This window comes from Cnephaeus nilssonii (genome assembly GCF_951640355.1).
Source record: "Cnephaeus nilssonii genome assembly, chromosome: 14".
Classification (NCBI taxonomy): Eukaryota; Metazoa; Chordata; class Mammalia; order Chiroptera; family Vespertilionidae; genus Cnephaeus; species Cnephaeus nilssonii.
Window position 1 is genome coordinate 59,986,707 of NC_137085.1, and position 26,123 is coordinate 60,012,829.

Consider the following 26,123-nt stretch of genomic DNA (forward strand, 5'->3'; position numbering starts at 1 on the left):
TCGCTGACTGGGTACGTCAGTGACTCACGCAATCGAGGGCTCTCTGGATAGGCCGGTTTTTCGTAGCATCTACAATGTCGAACTTGAATCTGCCCTTTTAAATAGGATCGTGAAGTATCTCTGTTATTTTTATCGTTCTTGTTGAAATATATGGTCACTTTCTGGTGAGCCAGTTGGAAAAAAGAGTGCTTTAAGAAGTATGTTTCAAAGGATAAGAGCTACAGCCGCTGATTAATACTCTCTCTGTGCCAGGCCCCGGGCGAGGCTCTTCACCTTCGTTATATCCAGGCCTCATAATAACTTGATCTATTGTGCTCGTTTTCTGGGTGAGCCAACTGAGGGCTCTGGAGGCCACATAACTTGCCTGGATAAACTGAGGGGCAAGGCTCCTTCATAACCACCATACCCCTCCTCCCCGGCGCCCTGTTCGGAAGAAATACAGAGCATGCGCAGTAATGGCATCTGCTTTTCACCTTCTGTGACAGATTACTGGTGGTCTGTGGACAGACTGGCAACCTGCTCAGCCTCCTGCGGAAACAGGGGCGTTCAGCAGCCCCGCCTGAGGTGTCTCCTGAACAGCACAGAGGTCAACCCCGCTCACTGCGCGGGGAAGGTCCGCCCGGCCGTGCACCCCGTCCCCTGCAACCGGAGAGACTGCCCTTCCCGGTGAGTGTGGCAGAGGTTGGCCCAGGCCTCCCTGCCCCCCCCCCCCCCCCCCCGTAAGGACCCCGACTTTTAGCCAAGTTGGTGGCCAGCCCTTCCTTGCCTAGCACTGTGCAGGGGGAGACTTCAGTGCAGAGGAGGGCGTGTCCTCCAAGGAGCTGCTCTTTCCTGCCAGCACAGCCTTGTCCGGACTCTGCACTATGCAGACACTATCCCCCCCCCGCCCCCCCCCCCCTCAGGGCTTTCCCGGCATCCCCGTGCCTGAAAGGCGCTGTTCAGGGAGCAGGCACATCCCAGGCGCTGGCAAGAGATAGCTCGCATCCTGCAGTGAGAAACGGGCTCTGTTTGTAGGAGAAGAAATGTGTTTGCAGCTGAAGTGCTCAGGGATGGGGATCACTGCCTAGACCTCTATCCATCCCCTCCCTTCCCCTTCCTTCGGACCTTAAATACCTATGCTAATCAGCACTTCAGCTTAGTTGAAGAATCTGATCCCCTTCTTTTCCACAAAGGGTGGCATCCTGCTAACATTGAACTACGTCTTCATTTCCTTAGTTGACTCAGTGTTGGATATACTAGTACTTTCTCTGCATCTGCGTCCCTCACAGAGCCCAGACTGACACCCACAGTCTCTGCTTCTCACAGCTTTCTCGAGCTTTGAGAAGCTGTGAGTCCCACTGAGCATGCCCGCCGCAGCCCTCAGTCAGTAGCTGAAGGGATAATGGATGGGCTTAGAGTTGGCACCAGCATGGTGCCCTGAGCCTGGGGCGACTTGGCTGGCCCCTGAAATGCCCCTCCACGGCCTATCTGCAGGACTTGCGTACACCACTTTAGGCAACCGCCTCGTGTTTTGCCAGCTGAGTCATGAGGAGCAGCTGAAACCAGGAGAGACTCAATGAAATATGAAACACACTCATTAATATCAGCAGCTTGACTTGCTGACGGGAAGGTTTCCACGGGAATGATTAATGTCCTTTTATACCCTTCCTGAACTGTAACGTAGCCCGTACCTCTCCTCTCTCAAAACCCCTCGCCCCGGCTCCTGAAAAATTGCTGAAATGTATATTTGGAAATAAAAGTTGATTGAAATGCAGGCCTGACATTCACCAGGGATATGAGAGCCGGGAAGACTGCCCTTGCCAAGCTGTGTGAAATGAAGAAGCGGTCTCGGACATGCCAGGGGCTCTCTGGTTTGCTGGGGTGACGGTCAGAGTCAATCAGCCTCATTTACTGCTGCAGATGCAATAATGGCCGCGCCTGCTTGGGTTCCAGGCCCCCAGGGGCTTTCACACGCCTCGCGCCTGCTTCCTAAGTGGCTCCGCTTCTGTGGGCTGGAATTCTGCACGCAGTCCTCTCTCTCCAGGGCAGACGGAGCAGGGAAGTTCCACCAAACTAAATAAATCGCAGATCCAGACGCTGGAGGAATTGGCCTCCTGTCCTTGCTCCTGGCCTCTCCTGAGAGCCAGACGTGGCAGCCCTGCAGTAGGAAGTGGCCACAGGTTCACCTCTGAGTGGCTGTCCCGCCTCGGGCACTTCAGCAGCCTTCCTTGCAAACACAAAAAAAGCGTTGGGGGGGGGGGGGGGGGGATACCCAGGTCATTTCTTTTGAATAGCTGTGGGCAGTCCTGTTTTGGCCCAAGTAGGACCATTTCATTTAGATAAACTTTTTCTCAGGCAATGAAACCAAAGAATGCTCCCTGCCACCCCCCACCCCCCCCCCACCCCCCGTTTGAGTGAAATGGTTGGAAAGCACCATCTTTTCTCACTGTTTTCCCCAACCTATTCCCCCTTCCCTCCTCCTCTTTGAGAATTGTCCCAGGCTGTAAACATGCAAAGAGAGCCCCTGCGTGTTTGTATATGGACCAAGGACCTCAGCGTTTGCCAGCTGACATCTGGGCTCTTTGAAAAAAGCCATGTCTCAGTGTGGGCCAGTCTCACTTGCAAGGATCCGAACTAGAGTTGGCACCAAGTATTCCGAGAACAGCTCCTTTCAGCTCTCTAAGAGGTACAAGACCTACAGACCGTGAGTCAGAGAGGGGACGTAGCCCCAGAGAGCTGCAAGGAGCTTGCGTGTACCTGAGGGATTGAACAAAGTCAGAGACATGGGTTAAGGCGAGGTAGAAAACACAGTGGGTACTAGCAGAAACAAATGTGGGCTCCAGTGAGACCCAGGGTGCTCCTGGGTCAGGAGGTGACCCAGGTTCGGATCGGACTTCCCTAGGAATTCTCTCTCCTCTGTCGCACACCCAGTGCTTTTAGGAAATACAAGAACCGAAGAGCCGTGTAACTAGCTCAAGACTTTCTGCAGGCTCATGGCTTTGGGGCCAATGCCAAGCTGAAGCAACTGATCTTCAAAATATGCTTTCAGGATGTACCTTTTGAGTCCATTACCAAAGGGTATTTGTGTCCTGTGATGGCTGTAACAAATGACCACAAACATGGTAGCTTACAACAACAGGAATTTATTCTCTCTGTTTTGGAGCCCAGAAGTCCAAAATCAAAGGTGTCCAAATCAAGGGGGCACAAAATCAAGGTGTTGTGCCCCCGCCAGAGCCCTTGGGGAGAATCTGTTCCGTGGCCCTTGCAGCTGCTGATGCCTCTGAGCATCCCTTGGCTTGTGACCACATCACTCCCTCTTCTGCCTCTGTGGTCACACTGTCTCCTCTTCTTCTGTGTGGAATCTCCCTCTGTCTTTCGCTTGTAAGGATACTTGTGATGACATGTAAGGCCTAACCAGATAATGTAGGATAATCTCAAAATCCCTAATTATATCTGCAAAGACCCTCTGTCCAAATAAAGTAACATTCACAGGTTCCAGGGATTTGCCATAGGTTTCTTTTGGGGGGCCATTTTCAGCCTATCGCTCCAAGTACATAAGTAAGAAGGGCCACGGCCCCCAGATGAGCAGCTGTGTGGTGAGAGCCTGGGGATGTGTGGGGCTCTTTTCCTGAGAGCACACAGCCTCGTTCCTTTCCCCGAGACTGACACCTCCTCCTCTCCACAGGTGGATGGTGACCTCCTGGTCCGCCTGCACCCGGAGCTGTGGGGGAGGCATCCAGACCCGCCGGGTGACCTGCCAGAAGCTGAAAGCCTCTGGGATCTCCACTCCTGTGTCCAATGACATGTGCACGCAGCTTGCCAAGAGGCCGGTGGACACCCAGGCCTGTAACCAACAGCTCTGTGTGGAGTGGGCCTTCTCCAGCTGGGGCCAGGTGAGAGGAATTTATTTGACAGGTAATCTAAAGGTGCTGACCCTGCAACGGTAGGCGGTGCCTCGTATGTGATCCTGGAATAGGTTTCATGTGCACTGAGAAAAATGTGTAATCTGCAGTTTGGGGATGAAATGCTCTATAAATGGTTATTAAGTCAAACTGGTCTAATGCGGCACTTACAGCAGTTCTTTTCATACTAATTTTCTGTCTGGATGATCTGTCCATTGATGTAGTGGAGTAGTAAAGTCCCCAACTATTACTGTATTACTGTTCATTTCTGCCTTTATGTCCATTAATATTTGCTTTATATTCTTGGGTGCCCTTATGTGGGGTGCATATATTTATGATGGTTACATCCTCTTCTTGGATTAACCCCTTTAAAATTACGTAATGTCTTTCTTTTTACATTCTTTGTTTTAAATACTATTTTGTCTGACATGAGTATTGCTACCCCAGCTTTCTTTTCATTTCTATATGCATAAATATCTTTTCCCATGTGTGTCTTTCTATCTAAAATGAGTCTCTTATAGGCAGTATGTGTATTCGGTCATTTTTTTTTAATCCATTCTGTTACCCTGTCTTTTGATTGGATCATCTAGTCCATTTACAAATGATTATTGATAGGTGTGTGCTTATTGCCATTTTGTTGTTCTCTGTGCCTTTATTCTGCTCTTGATTTCTTTGATTTGTTGGTTTTCTTTAGGGTTTGATTGGATTTCTTTCTCTTAGTTTTGTGTGTGTTTTTTATGGTTTTGGTTTATGTTTACCATAAGGTTCATATATATTCATCTATAACTATAGCAGTCTATTTTAAGCTGATAGGCATTGAAGTTCAATTGCATTCTAAAAGCACTACATTTTTACACCCCTTCCATTCTTTATTTTTGACATCATGTTTGAATCTTTTTGTTTTGTGTATCCCGATTATTTATTGTATTTATAGTTAATTTTGCTACTATTAAGTGGTTGATTTACTATAGTTATTATATATTTGCCTTTACCAGTAAGATTTTTTTTTCTTTCCTGTATTATTTCTGGTTATGGCTTTTTCTTTCTGCATAAAGAAGATCCTTTAGAATTTCTTATGAGGCTGGTTTAGTGGTCGTGAAGTCCTTTAATTTTTGCATAAGCAAATTCTAGGTGGTAGAATACTATACTTTCAGCATTTTGAATATTTCCTGCCACTCCCTTCTTGCCTGTAAAATTGTTCCTGTGAAATCAGCTGATAGCCTTAGGAGTTTTCCCTTGTGACTTGTTTCATTCTTGCTTCCTTTAAGACGGTGTCTTTGTGTTTGCTTTTGCCATTTTAATTACAATATGTCTTATGGGTCTCTTTGGGTTCGTTTTGTTTGGCACTCTCTGTGCTTCCTGGACCTGGACGTCTGTTCACTTCCCCAAATTTATTTATTTTTAGAGAGAAAGGGAGAGAGTGAAACATTGATGTAAGAGAAAAACATCAATTCGTTACCTCCCATACGTGCCCCTCCCGAGGATTGAACATGCAACCTGAGCATGTGCCCTGACTGGGAATCAAACCCGAAACCTTTTGGTGTATGGGATGACACTCCATCAACTGAGCCACCTGGCCAGGGCTCTTTGAATTCTTTACCAGGCAAATTACTTCATTTCATGAGGGAGTTTCTCTGGAGTTTTTTCTAGTTCCTTCATTTGGGGCATGTTCTTCTGTATTTGTTCCTATGGGTTGGATGGAATAGCTCTCTCCCCCAGACTTGAAAAAATGGTCTCTGTGTAGATGTGTGTCAAGTAGTTTTGTTGGGCCATTTGTAGTCAGGGCAGGTGCACGTGGTGCCTACTGTGTTGCCTGGCCTGAAGGAGTGGGTTCCAGGCAGCCTGGTGTGTGCATGCTTCCTTGTCCCTCTAATCTGGGTGGGCTGCCTAGTGCTGGTGTGCCCTGTTGTCTTAGTTATCTGTTGTCAGAGCAGGGTCTGGGCAGGGTTGTCTGTGTGCTCGCCTCTCAATGCCCTCCTAAGCTTCACTCATTCTCACACACAGCAGCACTCTGCCATCTGCACTCTCTCTCCCAGCAGCCCTGCAGGTGGGTACCATGGCGTTTTACTACTAGCTCCACACTCTCTCCAGGAGGGCAGCACCACAGTCCACATAGTAGCACCCCACTATCTCGGCACAAGGTAGCCCTGCTGGTGGGACTGCAGCATTTTTCTAGCTCTGCACTCTGTCTGGAAGGGGGAGGACAGACAAGTTATTTGTGTGCATGTACAGCAGCACCCTGCCGTACCTGCTGGATCAATCTCTGGGTGGAGGGGCCTCTTGTATGCATGCGACGGAGCCCTCCTGTTTCTGCTGGATCTAGCTTCAGGAGGAGTGGCTGTGGACACACTGTAGCACCCTGCATGTCTGCCCCAGAATCTGGCTAGAGCTCCGCCCATTATCCACGCGCAGGGGAAAGAAGCAATGGTGCTCAGCCATTCCTCTGGTCCTGAGTTTTTCCCTCAGCTCCGCAGAACTCTCACAGTTCCCCAAACTTCTCTACACAGTCTCTCTCTCTCTCTCTCTCTCTCTCTCTCTCTCTCTCTCTCTCTCTCTCTCTCTCTCTCTCGCTTATTGTGCAAAAGCTGTTCAATTGGCTCAGGGTTGTCTCTTAGGAGGAAGTGCTATAGGTACAGGTGTGCATTCGATGTGTTCTTAGGAGGGAGCGAGCTCAGTGTCCACTTAACCCTCCATCTCCAACCTGGTAGAATGTTGTAGCATGTGTGCACTGAGTGCACAACCGATCATCAGCTGTGTGGCAACAACTACTGTGGTTTGTTGGGGGCTGGGGCTACTTGGTAGCCTGATCATTCTGATTGATCAGGCATAGTTTCTGAGTGGTTGTTGTCTGAACCATGGGCCAACCCGAAACAACCACAAGGCTCTTCATTCTTTGTGTTATTGTCTGAACTAATGTGACTGGATGCTTTTGACCAGTTAGCAACTCAAAACTCGTTGGAACTGGCTATCCACACATTGCTGCGTTCATATCCCTCCATCCCCGCCTCCCCCCACACACACCAGGCGTGTTCTTTGGAGAACAATCACTTGGAATTTCCTATCTAGTTAATGCACTGTGCCATCTCTAATGAAGATCAGATGTTATTTGGGGAAATGTGGCCACAGAATTTACTTGTAACACATAAGTCATTTGTGTCCCAGGTGAGTCAGGGGACAATGTTCACGCTGGCCAGTCAACACATTCGACCAGACGCTCCTTTTTGGCACCTCTACCAACCCCCCCTTACTTCCAGTGACCTAATGTATGTGCTTCATAATCAAAGAGGCATGAGCTCCCCCTTGCTCCTCCGCCTGGGGGATATCATCTTTCTCTTACCTGGAAGAGCCCACTCACTTCTGATAGCTCTCATTCAGCCCAAGGCAGCTCTGCTTTTAGGCTCTCCACTTATTGGCAGCTTGTGAAATGACAATGGGGAACAGATCTGGCTACACATGGGAGAAATTTCTGTATTATATCATTGAGGTCAATCAAGGGGACATACAGTGCACATTGATCATTCTCAGTAATTATTTTTCCTAAAAGGGAGAAAATAGGTCTTTCCCATCAAATACTCTCACCCCCTTCTTATTTCTTCTAAAACCCTCTAGGCAAATAATGTCTCAGGCTTTGATGTAAATCACCTGTGAATACTGTTAAAATTGCTAATTCTGATATAGCAGATCTGAAGTAAAGCTTTGGATGCTGATTTTTTATTAAGGTACAATTGATATATAATATATTAATCTCAGGTGTACAACAATAATGATTCCATTTTTGTATACATTGTGAAATGATCACCACAATAAGTCTAATTAACATCTGTCACCATACATAGTTATAAAAAAGTATTTCTTCTTAGAACTTTTAAGATCTATTCTAAGCATAGAATACAATACAGTATTATTATTAAGTATAGTCACCAAGCTGTACATGACATCTCCATGACTTTATTTCCTTACTGGAAGTTTATAACTTTTGACCCCCTTCACTGATATTGCCCACCCCCACCTCTGGAAAGCACCAACCTGTTTTTCAAGGTTTTCTGAGATTCCACATATAAGTGAGATCATACAATATTTGTCTTTTCTTTGTCTGGCTTATTTCACTTAGCATAATTCCCTCAAGGTCCATACGTGTTGTTGCAAATGGCAAAATGTCTTTTTCTTTTATGGCTGAGTAATATTCCTCTATATGTGTGTGTGTGTGTCTCATTTTCTTTATCCATTAATCCACTGATGGATACTTAGCTCGTTTCCATATCTTGGCTATTGTAAAGCTGCAATGAACATGGGGTGGCACATATCTTTTTGAGTTAGTGTTTTCAGATAAATACCCAGAAGTGGAACTGCTGGATCATATAGTTCTATTTTTAATTTTTTTTAGAAACCTTCAAACTGCTCTCTGTAGTGGTGGCACCAATTTACATGCCCACCAATAGTGCACGAGGGTTCTCTTTTTCCACATCCTCACCAACACTTATCTCGTCATTTTGATAATAGACATTCCAACAGGTATGAGGTGATAGTTCAGTGTGGATTTGATTTGCATTTCCCTGATTATTGGTGATGTTGAACACCATTTCATGTACCTGTTGGGCATCTATAAGTTCTTTTAAAGAAATATCTATTCAGATCCTCTATCCCTTTTTAAATTGATTTTCTTTGGGTTCTTTGCTGTTGAGTTGTATTTTATTTATATTTGCAAATCATATATATGACAAGGGGTTAATATATATAATATTAATATATAATATATTAATATTATATATATTAACCCCTTGTCATATATATGATTTGCAAATAATTTCCCCTATTGATTAGGTTGTATTTTTTAATGGTTTCCTTTGCTGTGCAAAAGCTTTTTAGCTTTATGTAATCTCACTTGTTTATTTCCTTCTGTTGCCTTTACTTTTGGTGTCAGATGCAAAAAATTATTGCCAAGACTGATCTTTAGGAGATAAGATTTCAGGCCTTACGTTCAAGTCTTTTACCCATTTTGAGTTAATTTGTGTCTTATGTAAGTTAGTGGTCCAGTTCCATTCCTTTGCACGTGGCTGTCCAGTTTTCCCAGCACCATTTATTGAAGACACTGTCATTTCCCCATGTATATTCTTGGCTCCTTTGTTGTAATTAATCATAGTTATGTGGGTTTACTTCTGGACTCTCTATTTTGTGTCTGCTTTTATGCCTGCACCATACTTTGTTGACTACTATAGGTTTGTTGTAATATATTTTGAAATCAAAGAGTATGATTGCTCTAGCTTTTTTTTCAAGATTGCTTTGTTATTTGGGTCTTTTGCAGTTTCATAAAAATTTAGGATTGTTTGTTCTATTTCTTTGAAAAAAAATGACATTGAAATTTTGATAGGGATTGCATTAAATCTATAAATTGCTTTGTTAATAACATTTTATTTTAACAATATTCTTCAAATACATGAGCATGCAATATCTTTCCATTTATTTTGTTAATGTCTTAATGTCTTATAGTTTTCAGTGTACACATTTTTCACCCCTTTAAGTTTATGCCTGGGTATTTTATCCTTTTTTATGCAATTGTAAGTGGTGAAAAGGATAAGAGTGGGCATCCTCGTCTGATTCCTGGTCTTACAGAAAAAGCTTTCAATCTTGAGTATGATGTTAGCTGTGGGCTTGTCATATATGGCCTTTATTATATTGAATTTTGTCATACTTTTTCTGCATCTATTTTATCCTTCATTTTGTTAATGTGATTATCACATTGATATATATATGGATGTTAAACCATCCTTGCATCCCTGGAATAATTCCCACTTGGTATGATGTATGATCCTTTTAATGTATGGTTGAAGATATTTGCCTGTAAATTGTATTTTCTTGTGTCTTTTTCTGGTTTTGGTATCAGGGTGATGCTGGTCTGATAAAATGAGTAAAATTAGTTTGGAAGCATTAGAGAAGGATTGGTATTAATTCTTTTAAAATATTTGGTGGTCGAATTCCCCAGTGAAACCATCTGGTCCTATACTTTTGTTTGTTGAGAGGTTTTGAATTACTGATTCAATCTCCTTAATAGTAATCAGTCTATTCCGATTTTCTACTCATGATTCAATCTTGGTAGGTTGTATGTTTCTAGAAATTTATCCATTTCTTCTAGGTTGTCTCATTTGTTGGCATATAAGTATACATAGTAGTTTCTTGTGATTGTATTTCTTTGGTATCAGTTATAACATATCTTCTTGCATTTGATTTTGAGTTCTTTTTTTGTGAGTCAAGCTAAAGGTTTGTCAATTTTCTTTTTAAACTAGCTCTTAGTTTTATTTTTCTATTGTCTTTTTAGCCTCTGTTTCATACATTTCTGCTCTAATCTTTATTTCCTTCCTTATACTTAGAGCTTCATTTGTTCTTTTTATATAGTTCATTAGGATATAAAGTTAGGTTGCTTGATATTTTTCTTATTTTTTAATATATATTTTTATTGATTTCAGAGAAGAAGGGAGAGAGAGATAGAAACATCAATGATGAGATGTTTGACTGCCTTCTGCAACCGGGCATATCTCCTGACTGGGAATGAACCATGACCTCCTGGTTCATAGGTCGACACGCAACCACTGAGCCACACTAGCTGGCTCGGGTTTCTTTTAACAATAATCCCTACTTTATTCAGATGTCCTTAGTTTTTTATCTTTATTGTTGAGAATATTGCCCACTTCCACCCCAGGACTTCACCACCCTATTGTCTGTGTCTATGGGCAATGTATATGCATATAAATTCTTTGGTTAATCTCTTCCCACCCACCCTCCTCCCACCTTGAGATTTGTCAGTCTGTTCCATGTTTCTGGTTCTATTTTATTCATCAGTTTCCACATATAAGGGAGGTCATGTGATATTTATCTTTCTCTGACTGGCTTATTTTGCTTTGTATAATACTCTCCAAAGATCCTTCCTTTTTATAGCTGCATAATAAGTATTTCATTGTGTAAATGTACGACAGCTTTTTTATGCACTCATCTACTGATGGGCACTTGGGCTGTTTCTAGATCTTAGCTATTGTAAATAGTTCTCCATATATTCTTTCTGATTTGTATTTTGGGATTCATAGAAGTGGGATCACTGGCTCAAATGGCAGTTCCATTTTTAATTTTTTGAGGAAACTCCACACAGTTTTCCATAGTGGCTATACCAGTCTGCATTCTCACCAACAGTGTAGTAGGGTTCCTTTTTCTCCACATCTTCACCAGAACTGTTGTTTGTTGATTTATTGTCATTCTGGTGAGGTAGTATCTCATTGTCATTTTAATTTGCATCTCTCTGATGATTAATGATGTTGAGCATTTTTTCAAACGTCTCTTGGCCATCTGTTTGTCCTCTTTGGAAAAAGTGTCTATTCAGGTCCTCTACCCATTTTTTTTCCTATGACCTTTCCTCTTAGAATTTCTTTTACTATATCCCAAAAGTTTTATTATATATTTTCCATTGGTTGTTCAATAGCATGTCATTTAATCTCCACATATTTGTGATTTTTCCAGTTTTCTTCTTGTAATTCATTTTTAGTTTCATACCATTGTGGTCAGAAAAGATGATTGATATGATTTCAGTCTTTTTAAATTTAGTAAGACGTTTTGTGGCCTCATATATAATTTATCCTGAAGAATGTTCCATGTGAACTTGAGAAGAAAGTGTAGACTATTTTGTATATATTTTGGTAAGTCCATCTGGTCTGATGTATCATTTAAGGCCAATCTATTCTAATTAATTTTCTGTCTCATCTACTCATTGATGTAAGCAGCGTATTAAATTTCCCTAGCGTTATTATAATGCTGTCCTTTTCTCCCTTTGGGTCTGTTAATATTTGTGATATTTATAAATGTTATATTGACCCCTTTATCATTATGTAATGTCCTTCTTAATCTCTTAGTACAGTCTATGTTTTAAAGTCTATTTTATTTGATAAAGGTGTAGAAACTCTTACTTTCTCTTAGTGCTATTTATATAGAATACCTTTTCCCATCCTTTCAGTGTATGTCCTTACATCTGAAGTGAGTTTCCTATAGGCACCATAGCCATCCCACCACTCTATGTCTTTTGAGTGCAGAATTTGCCATTTTATTCATTGTATTCTGGTTGTTTTGTAGTTCCTCTCCTTTCTTCCCTTACTCTATTCTCTTGTGGTCTGATGACTTTATTTAGTGGTATACTTAAGATTCCTTTCTCTTTATAGTTTGTGTAACTATTATAGGTATTTGATTTGTGGTTACCATGAGACTTACATATAATAACACATTTAGAACAGTCTATTTTAAAGTTGATAAGTTAGAATTTGGAATGCAATCAACATTTTTACTCTTCCCACACATTTTTAACCTTCATACTAGCATTATGACTAATTAATCCACTACCTTTTCTATTTATTTAACTTTTCTATTTTTTACCTTTATCTGTGACATTTATACTTTCATATGTTTTCTTACTACTAATTAGCACCCTTTCCTTTCACCTTAAAAAAAGTCTCTTTAAGATTTCTTATAAGGCTGATTTAATAATGATAAACTCCTTTAAATTTTGCTTGTGTGGAAAACATTCTTCTTTGATCCTGAATGCTAATGGTCTTGGGGTGGGGCAACATTATCCCTTAGACATAAGTTGCTTTTAAAATTTTGTCTGTGTCTTTAACTTTGGACAATTAATTAAAATGTAAATTAGTATGGTTTCACCTTCCTTTGAACTCCCTGGGCTCCTTAGATCTAGATGTCTGTTTCCTTCCCCAGGTTAGGGAAGATTTCAACCCCTTTCTCTCTTCTCCTTCTGTGATTGTTGGTCTGCTTGATGTTGTCTCATAAGTCTCAAGTATCTTCATTTGTTTTCATTCTTTCTTCTATTTGCTGCTCTGATTGGGTGAGTTCTGCCCCCCAAACCCCGCTAGGGTATTTTTCAGTACAAGTTCTGTGACTTCTATTTAGTACTTTCTTATATTTTCTCTCTCTTTGTTGACATTCTCACTGTGTTCATCTGCTGAATTTCCAAGACCTTTCAGGTGATGCCAATGCTACTGGTCCAAGGATCGTATTTTAAATAGTAGCGAGGCTTGAGGCTTTACAGGGAACTGCTTGATCTCACAATCCTGTTGATAATTTTCTATTGGTGGTATTGTTGGGATGTGCTACAAACTATAGATGCCCCTCAATCTTCTGCATTCTATTCCTGTGAGAATAAAAACAGTAATAGTTTCTGATGAGAAAGTCCTTTGGGAATAATGTCATGTAAATATCTGCTCCTTCATTTGCCTACCTCTTTGAAGACTATGAAAACCATGCTTATTTTAGGCTAAGTAGAACTAAAACTACTTTCTCAGCTCAAACAATCTGTCTTCATGTAGTAATTCAACTTTCTTCTTTTAACCCAACATACATTTATGAGGCAACTATCTTGGGTGGGGAAAAGGAATGAAGGCAAAAGCAGCCCTGGAATGTTTGCAGGAGAATTCAGTGAGAGGTAGAAATGTGGCTGAAAAACAGGTGCAAGATCATGAAGAGTCTGGTATGCTATACTGTCCAAGGAGTTTGGATATTTTTATTAATGCCACTTTGTTAGGGGTGAGGTACGGGGGCACCTAGAAAGATTTTTAAATAAGAATGTCATGAACAGAGTTATACTTTGAAAAGATTATTCTGTGGCATAAATGAATTGGAAAGTGAAAGAGAAACCTATTCTATGTGAGAAATTTGCTGATCAGAATGAAGGCATTGGGCAATGGAAATGGAGAAGAGATCCTATGAAAGTGTAATTCACATGGCTTCAGTGACCTCTTAGATATCAGAGATGAGAGACAAGGAGGAAGCTAAGATGACTCTCAGGTTTATGGATTGAATAAGAATACAGGTGGGGAAAATGGTAATTTGGAGTGACAAAAAATTTGTTTTGGGTATGTTTACTAAGCAGTTGTCTATATAGAGCCAGGACTTAAAGCCATGCTAAACACTGTCAATTTGAAAGTCATCAATAGACAACTGATAGCTAGGAGTCAAGGATAGGATAACCCAAGGGAAAACATGAGATGACGAAAAGGCATAGGATGGAACCCTAGGGGACACTAATGAAGCTGTAGGAGGAAGAGGGGGAAGTGGGAAGATAACCTAATGATTAGGGGGAAACTTAGAAAGCATATGTTCACAAAGGAGTTGTTTCCAGAAAGAACAAAGAAAATAGCATATCGGTCAGTACCAAGTGGAACATGATGGACAGGCAATTTCAGTGTGGCAACTGGCACTAAAGTCAATCCAGTGGAGAAAATAGGAGTGGGATCATATCACTCCTTCATGAATTCCCAATTGTGGTCAAAGGATAGCAGCAAAATAGCAGACTAGGAAGCTCTAACTTCCTCATTTCTCCATGGAAACAACAAAACAACCAGAAACTGGATGAACTACCCCAGTGATCGGCAAACTCATTAGTCAACAGAGCCAAATATCAACAGTACCACGATTGAAATTTCTTTTGAGAGCCAAATTTTTTAAACTTAAACTTCTTCTAACGCCACTTCTTCAAAATAGACTCGCCCAGGCCGTGGTATTTTGTGGAAGAGCCACACTCGGCTCACGAGCCACAGTTGGCCAACCACGGAACTACCCTAACAGGATCTCTGAAAAACAGTCAAAGTTTACAGCAAACACCCAATAAAAAATACCCACCTTCCAAACAGTGGGACCTACTGTGTTATTTTCACTCATCCTTTTGCACCCCAACCAGCATCGCACGGACTTGGTCTAGAGGCAGCAGCAGCCCATTTCCCTCCTTTAATCTGGAGGGAGCAGAGAAGATCCTGTTTGCAATATGCTAACCTGTCAGGTGGCTGCCTGAAGGACTGGTCTCTGTTTCATCGAACTCAGATCTCAAGTGGCAACCACTACTTGGGAAAGCTTCAGGGGGGCTACCAACCTGTAGGCACCTGGGGCAAAAGATTACAGATGGAGACATACAATAGACATTAGAAACACCTGGAATGAGACTCTGGCAAGTAAGCCATTCAAAAGTTTCCCTGTACACAGGGGAGTTGAGAAAGCCACATGCAGGCCTAGGTAAGACATGTGCTCATAAAAGACCTGAAGCTTTCACCTAAGGCTGATCCCTAGGCTCAGAGAACATCCAGCTAATCAGTAAAGAGAGTGTGCAAAGATGGAGAGATGACTGTCCTCAAAACCCAATTCCAAAAGAAATCATAAGCCATACAAAGAAACAGGAAAACATGGTCCATTCAAGGAAGAAAATGAAGTGGCAGAAACCATCCCTGAAGAAACAGTGCATCAGATGTATTAGACAAAGAGCTTAAAACAACTGTCTTCAATACACTCCAGGAGCTAAAGAAAAACAGATTTAAAAAACTGAAGGAAATCAGAAAAACGATATGTGAACAAAATGAGAACATTCCAATGGTATTTTTCAGAAAACCAGAACAAACATTCCTAAAATTTATATGGAATCACAAATTTCCCCCAATAGCCAAAGCAATGTAAGAAAGGACAAAAACGCTGGTGGCATCACATTCCCTGATTTCAAACTATACTATACTATATTAATCAAAGCAGTATGGTACTACATAAAAACAGACACATACATCAATGGAACATAATAAAAGCCCAGAAATTAACCACAATTATATAGTCAATCTATGACATTGGAAGGAATATACAGTGGGGACATGACAGCCTCTTCAATAAATGGGGTTGGGAAAACTGGACAGATACAAGCAAAAATAAACTCAGAGTGGATTAAGACTTCTATATAAGGCCTGATATCATAGTCAGTAAACCCTTTGACATTGGTCTTAGCAATATTTTTTATATATATCTTCTCAGGTAAGGACAACAAAAGAAAAAAACAACTAATGGGTGTACATCAAACTGAAAAGACAGCCTACTGATTGGGAGAAGATATTTGCCAATGATATATCCCATAAGATTAATAGCAAAAATAACTCACACAATTCAACATCAGAACAACAAACTGATTTTAAAAAGGAGAGCACCTGACATTTCTCCAAAGAACATATACAGATGTCCAAAAAACATGAAAAAAAAATGCTCAGTATCACAAATCATCAGGGAAATGCAAATCAAAATCACATTGAGAACCTCACACCTATAAGAATGACTACTACCAAAAAGTCAGCAAATAACGTGTTGCTGAGGATGTGGAGAAGAGGGAACCCTTTTTTTGCATAGCTAGTGGGATTGTAAACTGATACAGCCATTATGGAGAACAGTAAAAATAGAATGACCATAGGACTCAGCAATTCCACTCCAGGATATCTATCTGGAAAAAAAAAACGTGAAAATACTAACTCAAAAAGAAAAATGCACCTCTATGTTCATTGCAGTATTATTTACAATAACCAAGATATGGAATAAACCTAGGTGTTCATCAAGAGATGAATGAATAAAGAAGATTATATACACTGAGTGGCCAGATTATTATGATCTCTGAACACATAATCTGACCACTCTGTGTGTGTATATATATATATATATATATGGCCTGATGCATGAGTGGGGTTCGGCCAGCCTAGCCAAGGGGAGGGGACATGGGCAGTTGGCCAGTCTGCCTGCTGGTCGAACTCCTGGCTGAGGGAACAACTTGCATATTAGCCTTTTATTATATAGGATATACACTGAGTGGCCAGATTATTATGCATTCAGAGATCATAATAATCTGGCCACTCAGTGTGTGTGTGTGTGTGTATGTATATATATATATATATATATATATATATATATATATATATATATATATATATATATATAACTCAGCCATAAAAAATGGAATCTTGTCATTTGAAACATGGATGGACCTAAAAGGTGTTATGCTAAGTTAAATAAGACAAATGCCATATAATGTCACTTATATGGTATTTGTCTTATTGTGGAATCTTAAACAAATATAACAAAAGAGAAACAGACCCTTAAATACAGAGAACAAACTAATGGTTTCCAGAGGGGAGGGATTGGGGGATAAAAGGTACAAACCTCCAGTTATTTTTTATGTCATGGGGATATAGCATAGTGAAAATAGTCAATATTTTAATAACTTTGTATGGTGATAAATGGTTACTAGACTTGTTCTGGTGATAACATTGTAAGGACTATAAATGTTGAATCACTATGTTGTAGACCTGAAACTAATAATATTGTATGTCAACTATAACTTGAAAAATTATAATAACAAAGACAGAAATTTTGGATCTGAAAAATATAATATCTGTATTGAAATTTTTCAACAGCAGGTTTAAGTAGGCAGAAGAAATAATTAGCAAACCTGAAAAAAAGGATTATTAAAATTATCAAGTCTAAGGAGCTGAATGAAGAAAATGGTACCAACATACACATTGTGCGAGTCCCAGAAGGGTTCAATGTCTGCTACTTCAATATAGATAGTATTGGAAGTTCAGAGTATTAGGAGAGAAAAGTCAAGCCATCCAACTTGGATAGGAAGAAATAAAATTATCTTTGTTCATTGATGACATGATCTCATTTATAAAAGCCAAAAAAAATCTTAGAGCTAATAAAATCAGTTGCATTTTTATACATCAGCAATAAGAAAATTTAAACAATTCAATTTATACTAGCACCAGAAATAATAAATACTTAGGAATAAACTTAACCAAGGAGGCAAAAGACATCTTGTGTTCATAGATTGGAAAACTTAAGATTTCAATACTGCTCAAATTGATTTACAGATTTAATTCAATTCCTATCAAAATCTCAAATGGCCAGAACAAGTTGAAGATTTCACAATTCCTGATTTCAAAACTTACTACACAGTTTCAGTAATCAAAACAGTATAGTGCTGGCATACGAACACAGACATATAGACCAACAGAATGGAATAAAATAGAAAGCCCAGAAATAAACTCTAGCACATATGGTCAAGTGAAGTGTGTCAAGATCATTCAATGGGGAAAGGACAGTCTTTGCAACAAATGGTGCTAGGAAAATTGTCTAGCTACATGTAAGAGAATGAAGTTGGATCCCTATCTTACACCATACACAAAAATTAACACTAAGAGTTAAAAGTATAAAACCCTTAGAAGAAAACAGAGAGGGGAGACACTTAATAATAATGCATTTGGCAATGATTTCTTGGATATGACACTAAAAGCAAAGGCAACAAAAGAAAGCTTTTCTTCATTAAAGGACACTATCAACAGAGTAAAAAGGCAACAAACAGAATGGGAGGAATTTCAGTTGACACTTGAATAACATCAGGATTAGGGATGCCCACTCTCACACAGTCAAAAATCTGTTTATAACTTTTGACTCCCCAAAAACTTAAGTTACCCCTCAGTATCCACAGGTATTCGTTCCAGGACCGCCCCAACCCTGCAGATACCAAAATCTACAGATGTTCAAGTCCTCTACATAAAATGACATACATCAATGCATACAGTCAGCCCTCCACACCCATGAACTCTCAACCATGGATGAAAAACAGTATAGTATTTATTGAAAAAATCCGCATATAAATGAACCAACACAATTTAAACTTGTGTTGTTCCAGGGTCAACTATATTTGTAAATCATAAATTTGATAAAGGGTTAATATCCTGAATATATAGAAGATAACTATAAATCAACAACAAAACACAAAGCCTTGAATAGATATTTCTCTAAAGAATATGTATAAATGGCCAATACACAAATGAAAAGATATTGAACATCACTAGTATTTAGGGAAATGCAAATCAAAACCACAATGAGATACCACTTATCCATCAGGATTGTTATTTTAAAAAAAATAACAAATGTTGACCAAGATATGGAGAAACTGAAACCCTTAAGCACTGTTGATGGGAATATGAAATGGCATAATTACTGTGGAAAATAGTATGGAGGTTCCTCAAAAAAGTAAACATAGAATTACCTTATGATCCAGCAATTCCACTTCTAGCTATATACTCAGAAGAACTGAAAGCAGGAACTTGAACTGATATTTGAACACTAATATTCATGATAGCATTATTCACAATAGCCATAAAAATAAAAACAACTCATATGTTCGTTAGCAGGATAAAGGGAAGGATAAACAAAATGTGATCTATACTTACAAAATAGAAGGATAAACAAAATGTGGCGTATACTTCCAATGGCATGTTATCCAGCCTTAAAAAAAAGAGAAATTCTATATGCTAAAACATGGATGAACCTTGAAAACATTTAAGTTAAAGAAGCCAGACACAAAAGAACATACACTGCATGATTTCACTTAAATGGGGTACCTGGAGTAAAGTCATAGAAATAGGAAGTAGAATAATGGATACCACAGCTGGGGAGTTCAGGATGATGAAAAAGTTCTAGAGATGAATAATTTTAATGGTGTACAACAACATGAATGTACTAATGCCACTGAATTATATAAATAAAATAATAAATTTTAACAAATTAGGTATATATTTTATCTAAAACTCCCAGTTGTTGGTGTCAAGGGGCATTTTTACATTTTCCCTCACCCTCCTGTGTCTTTGTGAACAACAGCATCATCACACTGGACCCTTCAGCGCCCATCTCTTTCTGCTCTCTGAGTTCCCACCTTCTAGCATCACTTGGTCCGACAAACAGATGAGATGTGATTGACAAGACTCTGGTATACTCAGCTGTGGCAGAAGGAGCAGTAACTGATTTGGGGCACAGTTGCCTGACCTAAGAGACTATCTTTACCTTCAATCCTTTCCTTCAGCGGTTTTAAACCTCTGGAATCCTTTGAGCATGTGATAAAAGCTAAAGCCTCTTGCTAGAAAAAATGTCAATAAACACAAGATTTCTGCTTATAATTTTAAAGGTTAACAGCTCTCCCGGGGTCCCCTAGGAAGTCCAAAGACCCCCGCCCAAGTTAAGGACTTTGGTTCTAAAGTGACCTCTAAGGGGTATCTGGCCTCTTACTCAAATAGCGGATGTCAGCTAAGGCCTGCTGCTTTTGTACTTTACAGACACCATTGTTACGGGCATTTCCTGTGCTAGACTCTGGCTCTGCCAACTCTAGGAAAATCCTAACAATCTCCATGAGCACATATCAAGGGAATATAAGCAGGGACTAGTTGTACATACCTAAGTCTGCTTTTGCTCAGCCATCCTGGGTTTAACCTGGAGAAAATGAAGCCAAAGGAAGGAAAGAACTCATAGACTTGGTTACTTGGGTGAACTGAGCAAGAAAACAATAAATCAAATAATTCTCAGGAGTAAAGGTGGGACTGAGGGGCTTTTCTTAAGGCCTTCTTCACCTCTAAAGTCATAGAAACAGGATGTAGAATAATAAAGGTTACCAACACATTCCTGGCCCATTATGCCAAGCAATCTTTCACCTGTTTAATCTGGGAGGGGTTGACATTCTCCGATTGGCTCCACAACTGCCATTAGCCATTTGCTAGCAGAATGCTCACAGACCACAGGAAAGCTAACGCTTCCACTGTGGCACAGAGGAAACATGCCATGAACACCCTTTAGTGGGCCCAAAGAGGGGCAAGATGAATGATCTGACCCTGTCCATGTGTCCCCTGCAGCCTGAATACCGCAGCCTCCCCTGGCTTGCCTAACATTATATGTCACCTTCTCTGCTTGCCAGTGCAATGGGCCTTGCATCGGGCCTCACCTAGCTGTGCAACACAGACAAGTCTTCTGCCAGACCCTGGACGGCGTCACCTTACCGTCAGAGCAGTGCAGTGCCCTCCCGAGGTAAGAGAAAGCCATGGGCCTCCTTTCCCCAGCCCCTGTGTCAATAGCACAGAAAGATGGTGGTGAATGAATGCTTCTCCTCCAGTCTCCCACGGTCCCAGGGGTCACATGCCCTGCCCTTTCACCTCAGTTCTCCCCAGGCCACTGGCCTCTCCCAAGGTAGAAGGCTCAGTGGTGCCTTGTGTTTACTGAAGGGGCCAGGCGGGGCTCTCCTTTCTTGGAGATGAAGGTGTGTAGGTTCCTCTGAGGAAAGCCTGAGACCACAAGAGACCTGACTAGCCCCAGGGTGGGCAGGAGGTGAAGTCCACAAAGTGGCCACCAGATCTTAAGGGCTCCAGCAGCCCCCCTCACTCGTGCTGACCTCCCTCTAGAAGTTATGCTGACGTGAGGGCCTTTGTCCCCGAGTCTCTACCTGTCATCCCTATCTAGCCCCATTTCCCGTCATACCTCCTTGTAGATGTCCCCCTGGGGTGATGGCTCCAGGCTCTGCCTCTGCAGACCTGCACCCTGGGCTGAGCCCATTCTCAGTGAGGCAGGCATTGGACAGATGAGCAGACGGAGTCCCAGTTAGAGGAGGCGGCCTTCTGAGATGTTAGAGCCTTTCAGTAACAGAGCAGAGATCGGAGCCCAGATCTGGTAGCACTGGAAGCTCTTCATTGCCCAACGTCCTCGGGTTTGCAGTGTTATTTTCACATCTGTCCCCACCCCGCATCCAGCTCCAGCCCCCACAGAGGCAGAGTCTAACCCTGCCCCCCTCCTCCTGCAGGCCCGTGAGCACCCAGAACTGCTGGTCAGAAGCCTGCAGCGTACACTGGAGGGTCAGCCTGTGGACCCTGTGCACAGCGACCTGCGGCAACTACGGCTTCCAGTCCCGGCGTGTGGAGTGTGTGCACGCCCACACCAACAAGGCGGTGCCTGAGCACCTGTGCTCCTGGGGGCCCCGGCCCGCCAACTGGCAGCGCTGCAACATCACCCCGTGCGAAAACAGTATGTTCCGATCCCAAAGAGCCTTCCGCAACCCCCCCCCCCCCCCCCCCCCCGCAGGGCACCGGGTGCAGAGGGCAGTCCCTGGGCCCAAGCCTGAGCACAGGGCACTGGATCAGGCTTCCCAAGGACTGTGAGCTGGGGCTAGAGTTAGGTCTTTTCAGAGGGGTGCATGGGTGTGTGCAAGGATGTGTGTACACATATTCAAGCCACAGAAGATGGCTGAGTGCCCTAAGAGCTCCATCCCGGCCCAGAGAGAGCCAAGTGCCGGATGAAATCAGCCTCCAGCTCACCTGCAGTCGTTGGGCGGGTGCGCAGGGGACAACTGAACAGGGCCCTCAGGGGAGGGCTACTAAGGAAAAAGCACTGTGCACATTAAAGCAGCGCGCAGAGTGCCTCTGCTCACAGAACAAGGTGCCCATCACGGCTCTGCTTCTCACAGAACAAGGCTCTGCTGACCGCGTCCCTCCTCCCCTGCCCCAGGGCACCGACCACACTGAGCCCTGCCCAGGGAGCTGACACTCATTCACTCCCTCCTTCTGCAGGTCTGGTCCTCCTCAGCCCAACACCAGCCTTTGTAGCCCCCTTGGGTGGGAATCTAATTTTTATTCCTCTAGACCAGGCGTCCTCAAACTACGGCCCTTCGTTTTATTTATTTCTGCCGTTTTGTTTTTTTACTTCAAAATAAGATATGTGCAGTGTGCATAGGAATTTGTTCATAGTTTTTTGTTTTTTTAAACTATAGTCCGGCCCTCCAACGGTCTGAGGGACAGTGAACGGGCCCCCTGTTTTAAAAAGTTTGAGGACCCTGCTCTAGACCAGTGGTCTGCAAACTGCGGCTCGCGAGCCACATGCAGCTCTTTGGCCCCTTGAGTGTGGCTCTTCCACAAAATACCACGGCCTGGGCGAGTCTATTTTGAAGAAGTGGCGTTAGAAGAAGTTTAAGTTTAAACAATTTGGCTCTCAAAAGAAATTTCAATCGTTGTACTGTTGCTATTTGGCTCTGTTGGCTAATGAGTTTGCCGACCACTGCTCTAGACCCGAAACAAATTGGAGGTGCTTCCCCACAGGGAAGACGACAAAGCGTGAGGCAGAGACTAGGAAACTTACCTGGTGCAGTGCCGTTTCCGCCCAACAGGGCCTCCCTGAGCATCCGATTCCTAGCGCGGAGGCAGGGGACCTGGAGGCAAACAGTCCCCTTACCTTCAGTCCTGGTGGCTTTCTCTACACTTGGGGAGGGGTGGTCTTTGTCCTCCTGGTGGGGCTGACCCATCTTGGTGGTAGGAGCTCACCACACTGAGGGCCAGTGTTCAATGAAAGGAGTTCGGACTCGGTCAATCCGAGATGTCCACAACCCAAATCAGCACCAGTGTTGAAGGACCATGTAGTCTGTGCCAGTACTGGACTAGAAGGTCGTGGTGTCCGGTAAGGCCTGGTGATGAGAAGTGGAGAGAGAATATGCCAAGACAAAGCTGCTCAGGGGGTTGAGGCCATCAACTAGGGCCTCACTCACATGCCACCTTGCAGCGGAACAAAATGTAGTCCTTCTGGAACCCGTCTCAAGGAGGAGAGTCACTTACTAAAATACTAAAATACCATGGGAGACAGCAACTTGCCTGGGAGGTGAGGCGGGCCAGAGACAGGGAGCCCACAGGCACCGGCAGGAAGGGGGGCTCTCAGTGTTGGCAGCCAGGGGCAGGAGGGGTGGCGGCTGAGCTCCTGGGACAGCACAGGAAACACCCAGTTGGCCAGAGCCGTTAATCTCTGTTTCACGTTTCCTTTCTGCCCCCCGCCCCTCTTTCCCAGTGGAGTGCAGAGATACCACCAGGTACTGCGAGAAGGTGAAACAGCTGAAACTCTGCCAACTCAGCCAGTTCAAGTCTCGCTGCTGTGGAACTTGTGGCAAAGCGTGAAGAGAGGGCCTAGGGAAGACCGACCCTGGGCGCACAACGGACTCACGCAACCACCTTGGACAGAACTTAAGCTTTCTTCGTTTTATTTATTTCCCCCTCCCTGCCCCCAACCACGCACACCCCCATCCAACCCCCACCGCGCCCCCCCCCCCCCCCCAGACTTGAGGACCTCAGCATGCCTTCTCTTTCAGTTAGACGGAGGACAGAATGTTGGGAACGGACAGGACAGAGGTCAAAAGGAGGTTGCAGAGCAGACCGGGCCAGACAGTGGGAGCTTCCTTGCAAAGCTGGCTCCCTCCCAAACCTGGGTCCTAAAGAGACCTGGGAAGAGGCAGGCATAGCCCCTGGGGACAGCGTGGAGCCAGAGCTCCCAGCAGGCAGGTGGGCAGGTCCCAGATGGTTTGTAAAGCATTGGTCCGGACTCTGGACACCGCCTGGGTCTTTCCCACGCACTGTTAATGCAGGCGCGCGCTGCTCCTGTCTCCTCCCCTGCCTCTGTCCCTAGGCCTCAGAAAGGGCGAGGGGGGCACCATGCTGAGGCAGCAGCAGCCCAGAACTTAGTTCTTCTGCTGGGGAGGGGAGGTGGAGGGCACAGAGCAACAAGAACTCAAAACATGGACACGTAGGGGTCAAGGAGGAGACAGTCCAAGTAGGCCTCAAGGACACAGTGCAGAAAGAGGAAGCAGAGGGGCAGGAGGACAGAAGCAAGAAAGCCTGTGCATGTTCCTCAGGGGAGAGTGGAGGGAGACAGGGGAGGAGTGAGTAGCCAGGAGGCTCCCAGAGGGGCTCTGAACCCCCTGGGCGTGGGACCCCGGCAGGCTCAGGGGAGGGGCCGCTCGGAGCTCTGCTGCCCTCACAGAGGGCTCAGGCTTTGGTATGAGACATGCCTTCCATGGGGTGGGGGGGAGTCTCTCTCCCCACACTGTCTCAGAGAACTTTCTGCCTGTACACCCGCAGCAAAACCACCCCTGGCATCGCTCTCTAAGTCTAGAGTGCCCCAGCCTGGAACTCACTGCTGATGGGAGCCAGGGGCATCTGAGCATGTATGGCCTTTGCTGCCCCACTTCAGAGCCAGGGACTAGAGTCAATTTTCAAAAACCAATTCATTAATTTGCCCGAGAGCAGCCATCAGGACATAGCAGCCACTTCATTCCAGAGCTGACGGGGGCCTGGGGGGGTACAATAGGCTTGTGGGAGCCCTGCCCAGACCACAGTGAGAGTTCCCTCCTGTCTATAGAGCAGGTTGGGGCGGGGTGTGGGGTGCGATGGCAAAGCCAAAAGATAACTAAAGCTTCTGAGACTGTCCTCAAAGACTTTCAACCCATTCCCCACACACAATGAACTACCAGGAGTCCACCTATGCCAGTTTTGGTGACTGGGCAAATTGCTTATTCAGCAAGTGGCTTTGGACACGGGATTTTGGCCACCTTCCCAAGTGGCCACAGTTGAGTCGTCCTGGCAGGGCAGGGCGGCGAGAGTCACTCACCTTCAGAGAAAGCACCACTCCCTCGGGGCCGCCGCTGACATCAGGGCTGTGTTTTCCGGCCTGCAAGGAAATCTGAGGGGAGACACCGTCAATCTGTGTCCTCCCCAGGTGAGCTGTGGACAATTAGGTGGGTTTCCTTCTTCCTCACCACAAAAAGGGGCTCTAAGATATCATGTTACTAAAAATCAGTGTAATGTTTATTTAAAATAAAAGAGAATGTTTTCTATGTCTGTATATCTTTTGTGAATATTTATTAGGATTTCTTGTATAAAAAAGTGCAATATTAATAATTGTACATTGTCAGCCAGAAAACCAAGTATTTGGGGGACTTTTTAGTAACTTCTTGCAGTTGTGTTTCTGTAAACTCCGTGGTGATTATTGTATTGTTCCTTTTTTTAATAGAACCTGATGTTTAACTCTGGATCCATTCACTGTGTACAGAATACATTGTAAAAACTAACATGGGATGATGGGGCAATGAGAGAGAATTCATTTGTGACACAATAGTTACACGTGAAGAAGACAAATTCTATCCTACTACTAATGTGGCTGGTTATTTCTAGTTCAATAGCTGTTGAAAACCACGGGCCAATATTCACATTTCCTACACAGCAGGTGTCCTCAGCTCCCCCATGTCAGGCTGGAACCTCTGAAATGGGTTGCAGAGCCAGCTTGGAGGGCCCGGGTTTGGGGTAGGAAGCCGTGTGCCCCTTGCATGACATGAATGTTCATTTACTGTTTGTTCTGTGAATTGTGACTCAGCAGCGCCCCAAGATGATTAGGGCTGCTGAATAATGTGCAAAGGAGGCACTTCCTCCTCTAAAACACAAAACTGTATTTATATTTTTTGTACAGATAATACAGCTTATTTATTTAAATCGTGTCGTCTGAGTCTCTCTTAAGCTCAGCCCTCCCATCTTGTGTTGTGTCGGGGAGAGGGTGGTTCCCAGCCACTCATCTGTGTCTGGCTAAAGAGGGAGAAGTGCAGTTTTCAGCTTCTCAAGGGGTGTTGGGGGCCCAGGCCTGGGGGGGCCAGCTCTGTGAATGAAGCCAGAGGGGCTATGGCTGTGGGTGTGCACACACTCAGTCTCAGTGCTGCCCTTGACAATCGTCTTATTTCCGGCCCTAGAGAGTGGGAAGACGGGAGCCACAGTACCGTTGGGCAGA

At 43.5% G+C, this 26,123-nt stretch overlaps 1 protein-coding gene across 4 annotated transcripts in view; it reads left to right on the forward strand.

Moving 5' to 3' along the window:
- ADAMTSL1 (ADAMTS like 1) overlaps positions 1-25,735 on the forward strand; it is an 879,784-nt gene extending 854,049 nt beyond the window's left edge. For 2 of the 4 annotated variants that reach the window (XM_079789992.1, XM_079789994.1), the window contains exons 26-29: positions 486-666; positions 3,665-3,872; positions 20,464-20,573; positions 21,340-21,709. In XM_079789992.1, coding sequence (XP_079646118.1) covers positions 486-666; positions 3,665-3,872; positions 20,464-20,573; positions 21,340-21,694 — 854 coding nt within the window. In that variant the 3' untranslated portion in view covers positions 21,695-21,709. Of the gene's footprint in view, positions 1-485; positions 667-3,664; positions 3,873-20,463; positions 20,574-21,339; positions 21,710-23,363 lie in introns of those variants that run through there. The other 2 variants (XM_079789993.1, XM_079789995.1) reach the window with 2 other exon arrangements.
- The last annotated feature ends 388 nt before the right edge of the window (positions 25,736-26,123 follow it).